Source organism: Chroicocephalus ridibundus, chromosome 1, assembly GCF_963924245.1.
Source record: "Chroicocephalus ridibundus chromosome 1, bChrRid1.1, whole genome shotgun sequence".
Lineage (NCBI taxonomy): Eukaryota > Metazoa > Chordata > Aves > Charadriiformes > Laridae > Chroicocephalus > Chroicocephalus ridibundus.
Window position 1 is genome coordinate 213,447,081 of NC_086284.1, and position 18,044 is coordinate 213,465,124.

Below are 18,044 nucleotides of genomic sequence, written 5' to 3' on the forward strand. Positions count from 1 at the left end.
AAGCAACAAGACTTAATATTAACTTCAGACTCCCAAAATGCTTTTGGTTAGAAGGCACCTTTAAAGACCATCTAGTCCAAATTAGATTAAAGCAGAAAGGTTCAGACTGGACATAAGAAACTTCTTCACAGTGAGGACTGTCAAGCATTGGAACAGCTCCCTCACAGAGGTTGCACAGCCTCCATCCTTTGAGGTCTTCAGATCAGATTTGATAAAACGTCAAGTAACCTGATTTGATCTCATTGCTTACCCAGCTTTGAGCATGAGAATGGACTAGAGACCTCCTAAGGCCCCTTCCCACCTTAATTATCTTATGTTCTTCCACTTTGTACGGCATTTATAACTGAAATGATTTAGGAAACAACTTCAAAGTTACACTAATGATAGAGCATGGAAAAAACAAAACTCCTGCTGTACAACACAACAAATCTGTCATGGAATTGGCAGAAAGTTGCTCCCTCCTAGTCAAAAGAGCTGATGAGCAGAATTAAATTTAACCAAATCAACCTCTATTCTGGTATACACCCAAGCAGAATTTTGTGACGCTTTTGAAAGAGCAAAGCAGTTAAAATAAGGACACCAGATAGAAATAGTAACCAAACTATTATAGTCAATAGGACAGGCTGCCTGGCAATTAAAGCATATCTCTGGCTTTTTCTCAAGTTTCTGCATTTCCTAAGCTGAAGTATTCAGATGGATCCATTATTTTGAGGGCTTCAATTACTGCTCATGGGTACTGGAAACTCCCAACACCTATCAACCGCAGCAGAAAAACCTCAGTAATCAAAGGTGACATTCCTAACTACAGCGTAAACATGAAAGTCTTTGTTTCAACTTTCAGACGTCCTGTATTTTTAAAGCACATTAAGATAGCACTTTAAAAAAAAAAAAAGTGGGTTTCATTCATTTCTCTAAAGGCCTTTCAATCCCCAGGATGATGACAAATGCTATATTTACATAAAAATTATTATTAGAGACATGACTAGATACTACCATAAAAGTGATAGCACCACATGAACAGTTTAAAGCCTTGTTAACAGCTACGTTGCTAACTTAACATTTTAATCTGGTAATGAGCACATGAAACAAGACACGATAGACCGCTTCAGTTCAGGATGTCCCCATCTTCTCTCTTAGTAACCCCAGTTGTGATATTCACAAGCAGCATACTATCAAGAATATACGACTTTCAGCTATTGAACTTGTCCTTCCTGTCAAAACCTGACAGGTACGAGAGGAAACTGCAAGGAAGCTTCAGAAGTCTGAACTTGAGCTCATCTCTGATGTGTAATTAAATGAACTCCTTATGGCCTGTAGTGCTTAACCAGGCTTCCCCACACTGCCCAAGCAACACAATTAAAACAAACAAAACAAATGTTATGGGCACACACCCAAGCACAAATGGCAGCCAGCCTGTGAGCAATTCATTTAAATTACCTAGAAATCATGCAAAGAGCCTTACCTCATAGTTCAAGGAAGGATCAGGGGAATCATCAGCACAGTGAATAAATCTGGAAAAGTAAGGCACAGGCATCAAAATCTGCTTTTACATATAGGATTTTAACCTTAGTGAGAAAAATAACCCCAAACTGTGAATCACAAAAGCTACTGTTAAATTATCTCCAACATGTACAATTCAATACATCAGTAACAAACCTCCTTTTGACAACTATCAGGGTGAAAAAGAGGAAAAAAATCTCCTCTTTTCATCTAGTGTAACTTGGAAGCATGTTTGGACAGGGATGTGGCTAAAATGTGTTTATTCATTGTTGATGTTTTTTTGTTTGAATCAACTGTGCTGCTCCTTTCCTCTTTATTGTTACATTGGCATAACTGGATTCTCAAAATAAAAAGAAAAACAGATAAACTTGAGCAATCTAATCTAGTTTCATTGCAGCATGTTTTCCCTAGTACTTTTAATGTTTAACTTCCTAAACCACACAACAGAGACACATCATCATGCCTTACAGCAGTTCATTTCCATGCATAAAGGATGCAAACCAGCGTCACTCAGCACTTCTGATTCCACAGCATGGTATCTTTCTAAATTAAGAGTCTTAAGAAATACTCTTACAAATCTCTTGAGAGTGGGAATAAACAAAACTATTCCCAAAACTGCAAGCAGATGTCAAGGTTTTGTCCCTTATGAGTAGCTGACTGCGTGCCACCTCTCCGGAACTATCAAGAATGGAGGCAGTTATACCCAAGACAACTTCTATGTACGTTTTTGTCATTTTACAGCAAACCTTGCAGTAAATCCTGTAACTTTCAAAGGGAATTAGCAAAAGAACATGCATTTTCCTTCCAAGTGTACTCCCTGACCTTATTGGCAACAAACTCTTTCGATGCACAGAACTGTATAAAGGGTCACTGCTGAGCAATAGTCTTAAATGGCAACATTTATATTATCTCCCTTTGGCACTGAACTTAGTTAAGCAATCCAGAAGTCTAACATCTCCAATATAAGCATTGCGTTTGTAAGATGTGGCTGCCCAGCCTTCGGTTTGAGGCGAAGAGCTATTGTAAGAGTTCATTCAGTATGCAGCCAGCAGAAATAAATTTCACACGGTTTAGTTTAGGCTTGAATATCCACTACATGCAGCAAAAGAAGGGCGATAGCAGGCATGCTTTCCAAATGTACTGTAATCAAACAGATCATATATATCTGTAAGCCTACGTAAACAGATAACATCCTTCAACTACAGTTTATACTCCCCACAATTTAAGATCTGTCAAGGCAATAGAAACAAACTCATGAGGGGTTGCAGTTTTGTTGGACTCAAAATTCCTCCCTTACCAGCATACACGCCTACCATGCTCAAGAAAATATCCCCCCCCTCACAATCATAAACGATACATAAAAAAGCAGCTGAAGTCCAGCACATGGCGTTTTACAGTCTGCACTCTACGACCTGTATCACCTCTCACAGACTTCCGTATCTGAGATCGGGGTACCTGCAATCTGCTTCATTTCAATAACACACAGTCTTTTACAGCAGTCAAAAAACTGCCTTATGAACAATCACAATTGTCCCCTGCTCAACCCTCAAATATTCTGGGTGAGAGCTATGTGGGAAAAGATACTTTGTCTTTCTTTGTAAGTCAGAAAATGAAATCCCTGGGTGCCATCCCAAGCCACACAGACTGCTGAGGTATTGCTGCCAAATCAAGCAAACAGGCAAAATGATGAATATAGACAAAAATACTGCAAGACGCAGTAATGCTATTTTTCCTTGAGCCTTAATGACACAAGACTGAGTACAAATGAGGAAAAAATGGGAGAACGCAGAGAAAAAGACAAAATAAACTCAGGTTTTTGTAGTCTCATTTTCCTTCTAAACAGTGTCATGAGCTTTTGTCAACAAAAGGACATTACTACCACCCCTTTGGGGGGGTGGAATTTTGGGCAACTTGAGGTAGTTGTAATTCTATATTTTTTACCAACTTATTGTAGCACTCATTTTTCTGACCCAGCTGAATTAGTCTATTACATATGGCCTTTTGATCATCAGAGGCAGAAGGCTATGCAGGGTTTCTTTAACGCGCATCCTATTCAAGTTTGGAGGTACCTGAAAGAACAATCAGAAAGACTTCAGGAACCCAAAAATGATAGAGAACTGGACTCTCTTTTCTGAAACCTCTGAAAACTGTAATTTTGAATACTACGAAGGGTGAAGGAAATAAACTCTACTGCTTATAGGCCTTGTGCTGTGGTCAGCTTGTCTACAGTTTTACACTTAGACGTCAAGAACAGAAGGATCAAGGTCTCTTTATATGTAGCAGCTACACATTAATCTCCTAATGCATATACTTGGCGACAAGACACACTACGTGAAGCCATCCTGTGGTTCAGATTTCAACACCGAGAAAAGCAATTTAAGAAGGTTTGTAAGACCTCCACTACTTATCCTGTTAAGAGAGCCATGAACTCATTTGCAAATCACTAAGATTATTCTGTGGATAATAAACTATTATGAATATAATAAGAATTGTAAAAGTTATTCTGTACCTAACAGTTCCCCTGCTGTAATTTCTTAGTTTATTTTAAAACCTTAATTAAAAAAAAAATCAAGGGGAAACTTCTAACGACCTTTGAACTGCATCTTTATTTCTTGAATACTGAACCTTGCTGGAACACTGAGGACTAAAAGAAATAGGAAATTCATGCACCATTCAAAAGAGGATCATGTACTACGCTGTAAATTGCTAGGAAAAACGGGATGCAAGTAAAACCTCAAGGAAAAAAAAAAAAAAAAAAAACAAAAACACAACAAAGGCCTCATTTTCCACATCCTCTCCTGTGGAACCACCTCAAAATAGGTTACCCTAAAGCCTAATCCAACAGCTACCGTTCTTGCAAAAAGGTATCCCGAGTGCCAAGTCACATCTTTATGAGCCAACACTGCCTCCTACATTCTGTTACGAGAACACAGGCTGTTATTCCTCCACATCTCAGAAAAAAATTTATAATTTCTTTACAATTTGTAATTCACTATTTAGAACTATTAAGTCTGGTATCAAAAATGCAGTCAGAATGCTATCTTAAACACAAAAAGGACTGAAACATCTGCTAGATTTTCAAGTTAACAATGCGCTTACGAGCCTGATGGACTAAGCCTCATTCAAGAGCAGGTTTTCTCAACTGTTCTTGGAAAGAGGCACTTACATTTTAACCAAGCCCTCTTATAAAAACCTAAATAAAACAAAACGCATCTCCCCTCATGTTCCTTTGTATTTTGCATATTAATACGTTATGAAACTTTTCCTTGGCCCAGTGGGAGTTGTTTCACCTGTGCCATTAACCTAGTAGATATTTCTTACCTACTGAACGTGGCACAGATGGTCCCTTCACTCTGTTTCCTGGGCTTAGGCAGGGTCAAGTGGCTACTTTTAGACTCTTTACTTCACCTGTCTAACCACCTTCTCAAAAAGTTTTCAGGAATTAACTTCTGGAAGTAACAGGTCCATAGCACCAGCTGGTCCAATAAAATACCAGAAGCCAATTTACAACACAACACTTAAGTGCACATCAGAAAACGGACGTTCCTGCACGACTCTTACTGCCCCTATATATAAGGGCAATCCCTGCAAAAGATGTTCCCTGTATTATGTTGCTTTCCAACACATTGAACTTCACATGACTTCTTATTTCACCGCTATGGTTGTGATTATTAAACAACTGGAAAAATAAGAACACTTCAGCATTCAAAATCCCAACAGTAGTATACGCAGATTTAAAATATCCAGTATTGCCCTGCAGAATAGGAACAATCTCCAAAGTCTGACGAAATTTCCAAGGTTTATTAACAAGCATGATGTAACAACAAGCTTATCTTGTAATAGAAAGTGCATTATCATATCATCAGAACCATTGCTAGTATTGACACCAGTCTCAAGGTGGGCAGTCATGTCTTAACAAAACATAGTCCACACATTCTAACCATAAGGGAGCAAACTGTTCTAAACTGATACACTCAATAAGGCTTTAAAAGGATTTTTGTTCAAAAGAAGAGTTTCAATCACTTAACAGAAATCCCAATTAGAAAGGAATATTTTTTTTGTCACCTATCCACAACACTAAGTTTCTGAAAGCCTAAAAACCTGAAAAGTTAAGGATCACACCACCCACAAGTTTTTTTGTGAACCCAGCTGAGTAAAATGCAATGCTTACTTTGAAGCAGAAACAACATTGACTACATTAACAAGTGCATCGCTCTGAAGTCTTTGTTAATTTATACAAAATTAACAAGGAGGAAAGTGAACTCATTATTCTGAACTTCTCAACCAAACGAAATGTCAACATAATGAGAGAATCCAAACATTTAAAATAGTCAAAGCTTATCTAGTCATGCTCAGTGTATTTGCATTAAGGCCATATTTTCTAATGGTGTGTATTGAAGTATTGCATAGCTGAAGTTTTCTCGGAACTTGAGACAGTTGAGAATTACAGCAAGGGCAGTTCCCTGACCTGAACAACATATAGATCAATACCAGATAAGCAGACAGGAAATGGGAGAGGAAGGAAGAGGTAAAGAAAGTGGTTTGCCCTAAGTCCCACATCACTGGTAAAGCTGCATTAAGAAACAGATCTTCACATTGCCATTGGAAAGTCTTTTCCATATTATGACCCATAAAGTGGACTTTTAAGTTAATACAATTGAAGAGAAAACAAAACACACCAAAAAAACAAGGGCATACAACATTTTAGCTGTTACCTACATGAGGCAAGAAGCTTTTAGACCATGCTGAGTATTAATGAAAGACGCAGAAATATAGTGCATTTATCCTCCAAGTAGCCATTCCAAGGGATTTGGATGTGTTACATATCCAATTTTCATTTGTTCAGCACTTCAGGTTCTTATACCAGCTACATTTTTAATTTCTGCTTCCTAAGGACTAGGGTACTGGCAACTAATCAATAGTATAATTAAGGAAGACCACTGCTTCGAATCAGCAATAATCATTTCACTGTTTGGGTGGGGACATTTTGTACAAATAACTTAGTAATTTAGAAATACCACGCACAGACTGGACAGTAATGTGTGCTGTAATCAAGTACAACATATTCGTAAAATATAAGATACATAGAGACCAAAGTGATTTTACACGCTACACACTTCCATTCAAATTCATGGAAACCGCAAGGCCACACTGCCCATATTAACTCTACCTTACCAAAACAACTAAGCCTGTTCTGACCAAAAAAACCCATAACCCATGTTTATATCAATATTAGATTAGACTTTATAGGAAGGGAAATAAATACAACACTTCTCAAATGCAACTTAACCTTTAGATTAGGTGATGATCCCCCAATGACATCATAAGGTTTGCTTATTTACCACCCACTAGCCGAGCTGTGCTACCTGGCGGTACGTGCGGTCTTATCTCTATCTAGTCTAAATGGATTGGACTACTGCAATTTGAGGTGTTGTCTTTCTGCTAGAGGTTATTCTCCCACAGCAGGATCAGTAGAAGAGAGCACGCCCGCTGCAGGCTGCCCAGCCGCTACTGTTCTTAGACTGGTGTGAACTTGAGGTGGAATTACTGATGGTTCAAGTTAACACCCATGCTGTGAAATCTCACAACCTAGGAGCTAGAACGCATTCATTGCCTTTACCACTAAGTCAGCACTGTCTGCAGAAGGGAAGGTGAAGAGCTGAGGCACTGCCTTTACCTGATATGAGATAAAGCCTGACAGAAAATGCACTAATTTCAGTCTCAGTGAAGGTAGTCAAACCAATTCATTCTACCATATAAATGGCATAAACTAAGAGCACAAAAACACGCACAGAACTGCCACAGCTTCTAAATCAAGTGGTGCTTGCTAAACACTTGATTGTGTCCCAAACCCATTAGAAAGTGCTTAGCCAAACAGCAATTCTCCAGGCAGCTCAGGGTACCTTTTGCTGAACCTCTTCATACGTGAGAATAGTAGAATACAAAAACCGTATTATTTAATATTCACTAAGGGATGATACAAAGTGTACAGTTCTTTTCAGACCCACAACTGGAAGCATTTACAACAAAGGACACATTAAATTTCAGTGCTCAACCCTCGGAGCAAACCATCCTCAAGACACCCGGCCAAGTCACCTAGCCTCCCGTTAGGGGAAACCAGGAAAAAAAAAAAAAAGCTCCTTGGTAAGGCACCAAAGTCTTCTGAGAATCCCTATTCACTCACCTCTGAAATATAAACTACAGATTTCTCATCTCCCTCATCTCTTTCATTCTCTATGATCCCAGAATCATGAATTCTCAATGCTCACATTTCCCTAGTCCAACATTCTTTTCAAACTATCTTCTCACCCCAATGTCTTCTCCCCTCCTTCTCTGTCTCTTCCCCTGCACCTCAGAATGTTACAGGTTAGACATAATGTAAAACCTAGCATCCAAATTGGACTGACAGCGTTGGTAGCACTCCATAAATGCAGAGATAAGGATGAGGATGTTGCTACCTATCATTTTTTAATGTACCAACAAACTGGGGGGGAAAGAGTGTTATTAGAGTTGCAGGAATAAAAAACCAGAAGGCAGTTGCACAGCATTAATGCAGCTGGTTTCACATTTTAGACAAGACAATGGTTATCGGGTCATAAGCTACCTAACACAGGACTATTATGCTTGGTAATCCTCTATAAAGCACCTAGAACAAGTGCCCTGCATTTGATTGAATCTCCTAAATAATGCAGTAATATAAATAAGCATTGAATAATTACTGGAAAACAATCTCTCGGATACCAAGCCATGGATTGCCCTTTTTCCTTGAAATTCTGCTTTTCTGAAAAAAACCCTGGTAATAATAGTAACAAGAACATTAAATTCTAATAATTTTATTTTCTTTCAGAAAAAGGCTGTATTTTAGAAATGAGTGGCATGAATCAGATGCAGGTATTATGGGAGAAAGCTGTTCCTACACAATTAAGTATTCTCTTCATGTGAGCAGATAAAATAAACCCCAAGCACATCATATTTGTAGTTTTATCCATAACTATTATCCCTAGCCACAGCTTCTGGAGTGCATTTGTTGAAGAGCTACAAGAACTTGGGTTCAGAAGGAGCTCTAGGAATACATGAGCAGAAGTCTTGGGCATCTTCCAGGCAGCCACACAAACTTCGACAGCTTTAAAATTTGAAGCTTTGGTAAAGTCGTGCTATGTTACCACGAGAAGCGGCAACAATAAGGTAGGTAGAAACAAGTAAATGCCAAGAGGGGCAGAAAGGCAAAAAAACCCCAAGATTAAAATATCACTTGCTCTGGAAAGCAACTCGATAAAAATGGTCTTAGTTCATAGCGTCATTTCGCAGGTACTACTTTAATACAATGTCTTCCTGTTTTGCTTTTCACTCATTTGCATATTAAAATCAAGTGAATTAATATAAGAATAAAATGGAGGCTGCTCCTCTCTTGTTGACTGAAGCTAGGTAAACAACTCCGGTTACTAGGAAAGACTCGCTCATGGTAAGTAACAGTGAAGAGGATTTGCTTCGCAATTCTCTGCACCAAATTGGACCTGGCATTTATTTTTGCACAGTGGAGGGAGACAAAGAAGGAGGGAAGGGGTGAAAGGAGCTTCAAAGAACAACTAACCGATTGCTGTACCTGAACAACTTTTAAACATAAATATGTATTTTTGTACCAGATATTTATCATTTCTGTACAGTAAAGAGTAAGATCTTTCAAAAGAACTGAAACGTTACCCTCAGCAAGGTGGGTTTGGTTTTTTTTGACGGGGTATATATAAGATTGTCTGCTAGAAATCTACTTACGGCTGAGTGAGGTCACGCGTAATGAAGTCTGAACTCTTGAAGAGGAGGAAGATGTCACTGAGAGCTTTACATTTCAGAGAGCTGTTCATTGCTATCCAGTAGGCATCCTAAACAAAAAAAAGATTATACAAAAATGCACCTTTACTAGCAGGAAGGAACGCAAGCTGCAGATCTATATAAATATTACGCAACATTTGAAATACATGTAGAAAATTATTTTTTTATTCCGAGGAAAACTTCATTAGCTGTTACAAGAGACACAATAGTTACTGCTTTTCTTACAAATCCTCTGTTGAAAGCAGAGCAAATCCATTTCAAAAACCAAGTTTTTGCCTTACTGGTTCCAGGCACTTTCTTGGAATGCTTGATTGAACACAAGCTTCCCTTGAGAATACGATACAAAAACATTTAGGTGCACTCATTCTTAAGGCATAGTTAACGTACCTAAAAATAACTGGAGGGAAGTTGCTTGTTTGTTTTTTTAAAAACGTGGGGTTTTTAATCTTTATCCCAGGCAAAGTTTTCAACTAGTATCCTAAACGACAAGAGTCTCACCATCATACTGTTATCCGTGACAAGGATCAAGGGTTTTATGTAAGAAAGACAGGGCTGTCTTGCATCAGCCTCACCAAACATTCCACCATCTAGCTTCTAATTTACCAGAACAATTTGCTTCACTGATATCTCGTCTATCACTTCTTCCTTCATCAGAAGCACCAGTCTCTTCTACTTTCCAAGGCATTAAGATAAAACAAACGAAAAAAATCTTTGTGATAACATCGGTTACAAGTTTTGGGAGACAGCATTCTTACCCTTGGAGCACTCCAGTTAAGTTTAGGAAAAACACTACCACCCAAGGAACTTATTGCTTCTTGAACTTTAGCTGTGAATTCAGGAAATTCTGGTGCCTGAAGAAAGAACAATAAAAATATCAGTTTCAATATATTTAATAGTGAAGTGTAGACATCTTCTAAATACCATTAGAAATGCATATGATAGAAGGACGTGTCCAAAATCAGCAACCAAGCACCCCACAAAAATAATGTATTTGTAGAAATAAATAACTTAAGAATCAACTCTGACGTTCTTTCAATCAGAGAAAATTGAAAATATGTTTCCAGTGTTCACTCTCATTATTAGCAAGATTCCATGAACTTAAGGGCAAAACTTGAAAACTCACAACATTCATCATGAAAACTGCAACAGCTGGAAAACATGCAAGTCAAATAAACAGACCTTAAACACGTACTTCTTGTTTTATACCTGATGGTAGATTAGCGTATACAAACAAGATCCTAGAAGATTTAAAAACAAACTTTCTAAAATAGTTTGTTTAGAATTAAGCATCTCTAAAAAATCTAAGATACAGAATGCTACAACATTTGTCAAAGCATTAGAAGGTAGAAAGAGACCAGTTCTGTTTTGTAATAGTTCCTTAGTTGCATTTAGGTGCAGAGTGTAATAAAAGTAAATAAATCAATTCATAAGCAATTTGAGTGACAGCTCTTCATTTAAGCTTTAGTTTTACAAAGTGTTGTTAGTAATACTTTAACTAATCAGGTCTTAAATTAGATCTTAAAGTAGCTCCTTAAAAATATCTTCCATCAAAACAGAGGACACACTAGAAAGGTATGGGTTGGACTAGAAAACCTTGTCTTGTAAAGAACATTGTCAATATTGTAAACATAACAGGGGAAAAAAAACTCCTCAGGATGCTATAAACTCCACTCAATGTGGTGCAATAGAAAAAAAAAACATATTGCTGACCTTTAAAATAATATGAAAGTCTTTCAGGCATATGTCAAAGATTCTTCATGTAATAGGATTTATCACAAAGAGTATATAAGAACACGTTTCTGCCTGAGTATTTTCAAACTCAGCTCAAAGATAACTTCTAGGCTAAAGGTAATCCATGTCTCTAAAACAAAGCCCTCATAGCCACACAAGTGATCAAAAAAGGTTCATCCATTTTGGCATCCTCCTTCTGCAGCCCCCCCAAACGCAAATACCTAGAAAAACCCTCTCACATTTTAGTGCAGTGGCTTAGACTGAACATTCTGAATCTTTCCTTAGTACATTACCTAGTCTCCATGGGAAACTACACTTGAAAAACTGAAAAAGCACTTATATTGTCTTACTTTATATTCAGAGCTTCAGTCAATTCTAGAAATTGTTCCCGCAAGAAGTAAAACTCTTCAGCCACTGCATTCTGATCCAATTTCCTCTTGTTTTGACAGAAGTCAGGAGTCATACTATACACGTAATACCAGCACATACTAAGCCTCCCTGGGGAAATGTTACCATCATGTCATTCGATTACTACAAGTGAAGAAACATACACAAGAGGATAGCTCTAAGGCGGCATAAACAAGCTAGATTCTAACATTCCTTAAATTCTGAATGCCTGACTTTGCAACCGTCAATGTTAATGCAAGTTTTTTTAAACAGAATTTTCTATAATCCTATATTCTAATTGTTCTTCAGAATATAGAAAGAGCAAGCGAAACAAATTCTACCTGACAACTCAGGTGGGTCACCAAATCAGAATAATCACAACCACAGCCAACCTTACTGCTCCCTGAGACAAGAAACCAATGGAGAACTATAACCTGGGATTTATTGTTAGTAAGATGTGAATGCCCTAGGCTGACAGTGAACGCAGAAGCACTTCTCCAGCCAGTCCCACTATTCTTTACACATTATGTTCCCTTAGTGTCTCCCTGTTCAACTTCCACAGTGCCACTTATCCATTCTCATCTCTTGTGGTAATTCCAGATGAAGCTCCCCACCCTTCTGCATTCTACACAGGCTGTTTCTTCACTCTCTTCATCACTGTCAAAGGTCTAACAGGCAACACTTAAAAGCACAGAAGACTATTTCTGTTCACTCGCTGGCCTCAGAGTAGTGCCCAGTTTTCAGGTAAAGAAAGCATATTTGCTGTGGATGGAGTCTTCAGAGCAATCATCTACCAAATTTACGAGATGGTAAAGAGCACATTGTGAAATTCTACTTTTAGTCTCTTTCTTTGACCAAACGTAAATGTATTCTTGTAGGAACTAGCAATGGGCACAAACCATGTTCATTATTAACCATTTTCAAAGCTCCAGGTTTAGCGAAAGACAAAGCCCTGTTCCTGAACAAGAGCCACCCTGGAGGCTGAAACACCCCTCTTCTTCCTCTACCCAGCTTTTATTACTGAGCATGAGGTTATATGGTATGCAATATCCCTTAAGACAATTTGGGTCAGCGGCCTTGGCCCTGTCCCCTCTCTTTCTTTTGCCTGCCCCTAGCCTAGTCACTGGGGAGGGGCATGGGGCAGACTGGGAAAAGAGAAGCCTTGACACTATGCAAACACTGTTCAGCAACAGCTGAAAGTTAACTTTATCCCAGCCAGCCCCAGTAAAACATTAGCTGTAAAGCTGCAATCCACACGCAGTACGTAATGCTCACCTAGCTAAACTGAAATTGCATGGCCTATACCCTTCTGATGGGTATCAGACCTCTCGATTATGTATTCCCTTATTGCGTTGTACACTACAGTGAAACCTGATTCAAAAGTCTGATATTATTTCTTTAGCAACATTAACATGAGCTTCACAGAAGATAAGATGGATACCAAAATCCTCGTTCTGAATAATTTACAATCTAAGGCATCTACTTTATCAAAGCTTACATATTTGAACTGAAGCTATTAGTGTGTGAAAATCTGGCACGTATCAGTTTTAAAATCTAGGCTATAAATTCTGCGCTATGCACAGCCCAAAGCAGGGCTGTGTTTATATTGCACCTAATCCAATGTGAGCAATTCAACACTTATTTGAACATTAGGGAGCCAACGGGACTGAAGTAATAGTATCAATGGCAGACAAGTGACACAGGTATATTAACTCTGACAACGATAGGGCAACAGCAAGTTTCAAAAAAGATGTAAAAAAAGACCATGGAAGCCTGATTCGTATCCATCATGATCCTGATTCTAAGTGAGGCACGGCGAAAGGACAGCATAAAGACGGGGGGCGGAAAGATGGTAGAAAGAAATGTACTTCGGAGGAAATAATGGCACAGGTGTAAGAAGAGCTGTGAAAATTGAGCTGCAGGGGCTTCATTTCTTCTGCCTCCAGTCTGATTAAGTAATTGGGAGATATTCAAAGTGGTGAAAATGAAAGACAGCTATATTTAGAGCCATACTTCAGTTCATTTCCTATAGTCTAACACGTGTGTGATTGTTGGGCATGAAGAAAGGCATTTTATTTTTAGCGAAATAAAATTAAGCCAGCAAAACTTTTTAAAAGTTACAGACATTTACACTGCCATCCGTCTAGAATGGTCTGAAAAAAATGTTAAACACAGCAACAGATATCTCTAACTGGCAACAAGTTTCTATCACAAGGTTGCAGAAAGCATACAGCTGACAAACCCACGTGTTAGGCTTTTTACCTTAAGTGTTGTAGTATTCTCATCATCCGACCACTGTTAAAAATAAAAACAAATCAAAAGTTACTGGTTTCCTGAGACATCCTTTATCATTGCTGAGAACATCAGAATTCATATGGCTTTATGGCTTCCCACAACATGTAGATCAAATTATTGCCCTGGAGCTCCTGTAGCGTAACATCACCATCCTCTAATTATTACGGTTGTAAATTAAGACAGGAAAAATACTATATATTCAGCAGAAGCACTATTCTAACACATGGATAAAAGACAACCCCTATATATTTTAATAGTGATTTATATCACAAACTTGGACATTTCAGAACTCAACAGTCTTCCCTGTCTAGAGCTTGCATCCAGCTCCAGCACTTCCATCCTTAGACCTATGATTCATTAGTTTCACTTGTATTTCTTTTTCATCTCCTTTTTCTGCCTTCTGTCACTTTGCGTTTACAACATTTTCCAGCCTTTTTCTTCTGAAATACCCTTCTGAGCTATTATGGCCTCAGAGAAGTTCATTGGTTCTTGAAGTAACTCCTCCAAACATACTCCTCCTTCTAATTTTCAGGGCATGAAACAGCATTAAGTTCAATTCCAACATCCTTCAACATTCCCTACTCATTATTACAAATGTATTTATCAAGAAATAAAAAAAAAAAATTCTTCTGTGAAAGAGCATAGAAACATTTTAAACCTTCCCTAATGTCACAGTATAAATAATGTTTTTAAGTTTTTCAAGGCAACTACCAGAGATTATTATTTTTGTGAAGTACTCTCCTCACCTATAAATTATGCAGAAAAGCTTACATGTTTGTATTTTTCCTCAAGAAATTTGACATTAAGTTGCATTTTATACTGACCTGTATTTCCTCTGCGTCATCACTTCTCTCCTGAGCATGACTTGGTGGGTCTTCTCTAAAACAAAAAATTAGCATGAAAGAAAATTAAGCACTGGAATTTGACTTGACCATATACATTACATTTCCACAGCATCTACCAGCTGTTGTTTTCATAAGGAGGTTAAGACTCAAAACCCCTGGCACAGAAAAAATCAGAGCGAGCCGGTACAGAAAACTGAAGACCGAACACCCTGGCATTAGACTTGGGTCCTACCCAAAACACTTTGCTTCTTTCAAATTAGCAGATCACTTTCTGCTCTGAAAAAGCCATAATTGAAGCTTTTCAACACCCTTAATCACTCTTTTCCAATTCTAACAGAAGCACAAAATATACAATCTTTTTTTTAAAAAAAAAAAAGCTCAGTTTGAATTATGCTCTGCCTCCACACTCCTTTTCCAAGTAAAAATTTATAAAATTTGAGTTTCAGGTGTTGACCTGTGAATTTCTGCTTCTGAAAAGAAAATGTCCACACACAGAAAAGAAGATTCCATGGAAAGTGAATACATAGTCATTAGGTTTTTCCTGAAAAGTTCCTTTTTCTGGACAGGAGATCTGTTGTTGCAAACACTAGCAAATCTAGGAGAAAGCACCTGACTGCAAATATTCCCTTGAAATTTTAGGACTTTTGAAGTTCTTGAGCCGATATAACTAAGCGTGAAGATCTTAAAGGAGAAGACCAAGCTCTCAAAAAAGACTTATTCACAGCAAATCAGCATCTCAAACAGGGTAAGTTCAAATATGCATCCCTGCCAAAAGTCAACTCTTCAGCAAGCTAAGTCTCCGCAGCCCCTTAATGCACTTCCCTAGGGATTAAACTATCAATTCAGTTTATGAGATCAGGAGGTCAGATATCGATTCACTGAAGATTAAAAGCAATCTTGGCCTTGACTACAAGATCACATTAACTTCTCACTAAGAAAGTTCAACTCAGAGAGAAACAGGTTTCTAAAAGGAATTTTAAATTGGAAACGTCTTAAAAAATATAAGTCAATTATACAGCTGGCCATTACTCCATTGAAAACAGCAGAAATTGTTTGTATAACACAGCTGTAAAGTCAAACCCTCAGTTTCAGCTTTTCTGAAGGCTTATTGAAAAATAAGTGGCTGCTGCTAAATAAGTTGCACAATTCTGCAGAAGCAGGTGACAATATTACTTCTTATCCAAAATGGTTTAAAAAAAGAATTCTGATTTTCTCCATACCTTTTATTAAAAAAAATATTAAAATTACGAGACACCTTTCATCCTTACAAGGTGTTTAAACAGCTTCAATTTCATATCAATTGATTCCAAAGAAATTAGATACAACTCTCTTACACTCACAGCCTAATTGGCTGCTCTGTGAGATGCAAACTACCAGTTAGGAAATGATGGAGTGTGGACTGATTTCTGAGTCTGATCATTAACAAGATGCAATAATCATTTTATAAGGAAGCCATACAGTGAGATTCTAAGCAGAAAGCAAAGAACAAGGCCTGGGTTCTTTCCAACTGTTTCTCATATCCATCCACCTCATTCTTCTCCATCCAAAATCTTGGCATAGGAATACACACAGGACAACCAGCCTTGTCTCATGCATGGATTATATGTATGCACATGATTATACAAACTCAGTAATTACTAAGATTTTATATATAGCTTATCTTACTGAGAATTAAACTCAGGTAACGTCACTTCACCCCTGGATAAGGCAGCAGGCATGTGAATGGCATGGGGCAGGTCAAGCCTCTGAACTGGAGCTAACCATATCACAGCAACCAAAGACAAACCAGCAGGCTGTGCACCCCAGAGACTGGTAGACTTCGCAACGAAAGGCAGAGAAAAAATGAAGGAACTGCCTCCACTTGGTTTAGAATGAAGCATATTACACAGATTTTACGATCTGCAGCACGCACCAGCAAGTCAAATTTTACTAACAACAGTCAGCCTATTCACATGCTCGTACCCTATGAGGTTTACTGCAGCCAGACCAGTCAAATTTTAAAAATTCATTAGGCAGAATATAATATGTGTATACAAATAACGCTGTGAATATAAAATAGTATTAATACTCGGAGGGTGAGGGGAAAACAGGCTTTACCTTCCAGAAACCACAAGTGTTCCATCATCCAGCAAATATTCTTTCACATTATCTGGTAGAGGAAGTATAACACTGGAAGAAACACAAGAAATTCTTTAATAATTTATTATTAATATTACTTATTAAAATCATAACAAGACTTAAATAAAAATAATTAGGTTTTTTACTATAGAACATACCTCAATAACAGTATGTTTTATTCCCTAATACTATGAAAAAAAAACATTTCTCTTTCTCCCCTTTCATCCCTTCCCAAAAAGCAATGCCTGTTTTCCCTCCAGGGAAGCAGAGGAAGAGAAGTCAACAATTTTAGATGAAACGCACAAAAATGCCCCACTCCTTCAAAGCTCTGAGACATTCAAAGGAAGAGTGTCTGTGGCCAGTGAGAAGGAGACAAGATGTTGCTTGAATTGAAGGTTTCCCTTCTGAGATACAAGCCAAAATATGCCTATACCACCCGAATGTTCCAAAAATGCAATACTATCACTAAACTTACTAAAAATATGCATGAGCTAAACACTAAAAAACATAAAAGATTAAATGCTTTGATTACTAAAAGCCTGATGTCAGTACTTTTTGATCGAACAGAGCAACTATCTTACACTTGACTTCCCTGAGTTACCAGTAGTTCTCCTAAACATCTCGTGACCTGCAGCAGCACCTTAGAAACTGCAGAATTTGCTACAGCTCCCAGAAATACACAGAAAAATGAAGTCAGTCACTTGGTTTGGGTGCATTGAGCTTCAGTTTCCTTAAGCAACCGAGTGGGAAGAGCGGCGATACGGCTATCAGCTGCTGTTCAGTCCCACCAGGAGGGCAGGGGTGCCTGGCCTGCCCAAAACACCCCCTCAGGGCGTAGGGACGAGCCCCCAGCTCCTGGAATTCCAGCTTGATCAAGCCTTCCCCACCTCCATCCCTATACCACGCAGGTCCCCTCTATCTCACCCAAAACAAGTCCGTTTCCAACCCAGCCCAGCCCCCCACAACTCCCCTACGCCCCACCTCCCCCCACTTCTCCCGGCCTAGGCCACACAGCCCCACCGCCAGGGCCCAGCCGCCCCCAGCCCCACACCGCTCCCTTCACCTGCGGATGGTGACGGCCCTGAAGAGCGGGTACCACACGGAGAACTGGCAGTGCACCACCTGCTCCTTCTTCATCCTCCACCTCACTCAACCCGGTCCGGTCCGGTCCGGCCCGCTTCCCCGCTCACCGCTCCCGGAAGCTCCCGTTCCGCCTGGAACCTTCCTCCCCTCAGCTCTGGGCGCCACCCGGCCCGCCATCGGCGCTGCACACGCCGCGGAGTCACACGGCCCCGCCTCAGCGCTGCACACGGCCGCTGCCTCGCCTCAACTCACCTCACC

The 18,044-nt window shown here is 39.0% G+C and overlaps 1 protein-coding gene across 1 annotated transcript in view; it reads right to left on the reverse strand.

Annotated features, from left to right (window-relative positions):
- Positions 1-17,975, reverse strand: part of CDC123 (cell division cycle 123) — a 39,219-nt gene extending 21,244 nt beyond the window's left edge. Inside the window, exons 1-7 of the mRNA XM_063323622.1 lie at positions 17,767-17,975; positions 16,683-16,754; positions 14,565-14,619; positions 13,708-13,740; positions 10,083-10,178; positions 9,271-9,377; positions 1,463-1,511 (exon numbers count right to left, since the gene is read on the reverse strand). Coding sequence (XP_063179692.1) covers positions 1,463-1,511; positions 9,271-9,377; positions 10,083-10,178; positions 13,708-13,740; positions 14,565-14,619; positions 16,683-16,754; positions 17,767-17,840 — 486 coding nt within the window. The 5' untranslated portion in view covers positions 17,841-17,975. The remainder of the gene's footprint in view (positions 1-1,462; positions 1,512-9,270; positions 9,378-10,082; positions 10,179-13,707; positions 13,741-14,564; positions 14,620-16,682; positions 16,755-17,766) is intronic.
- Between the last annotated feature and the right edge of the window lie 69 nt (positions 17,976-18,044).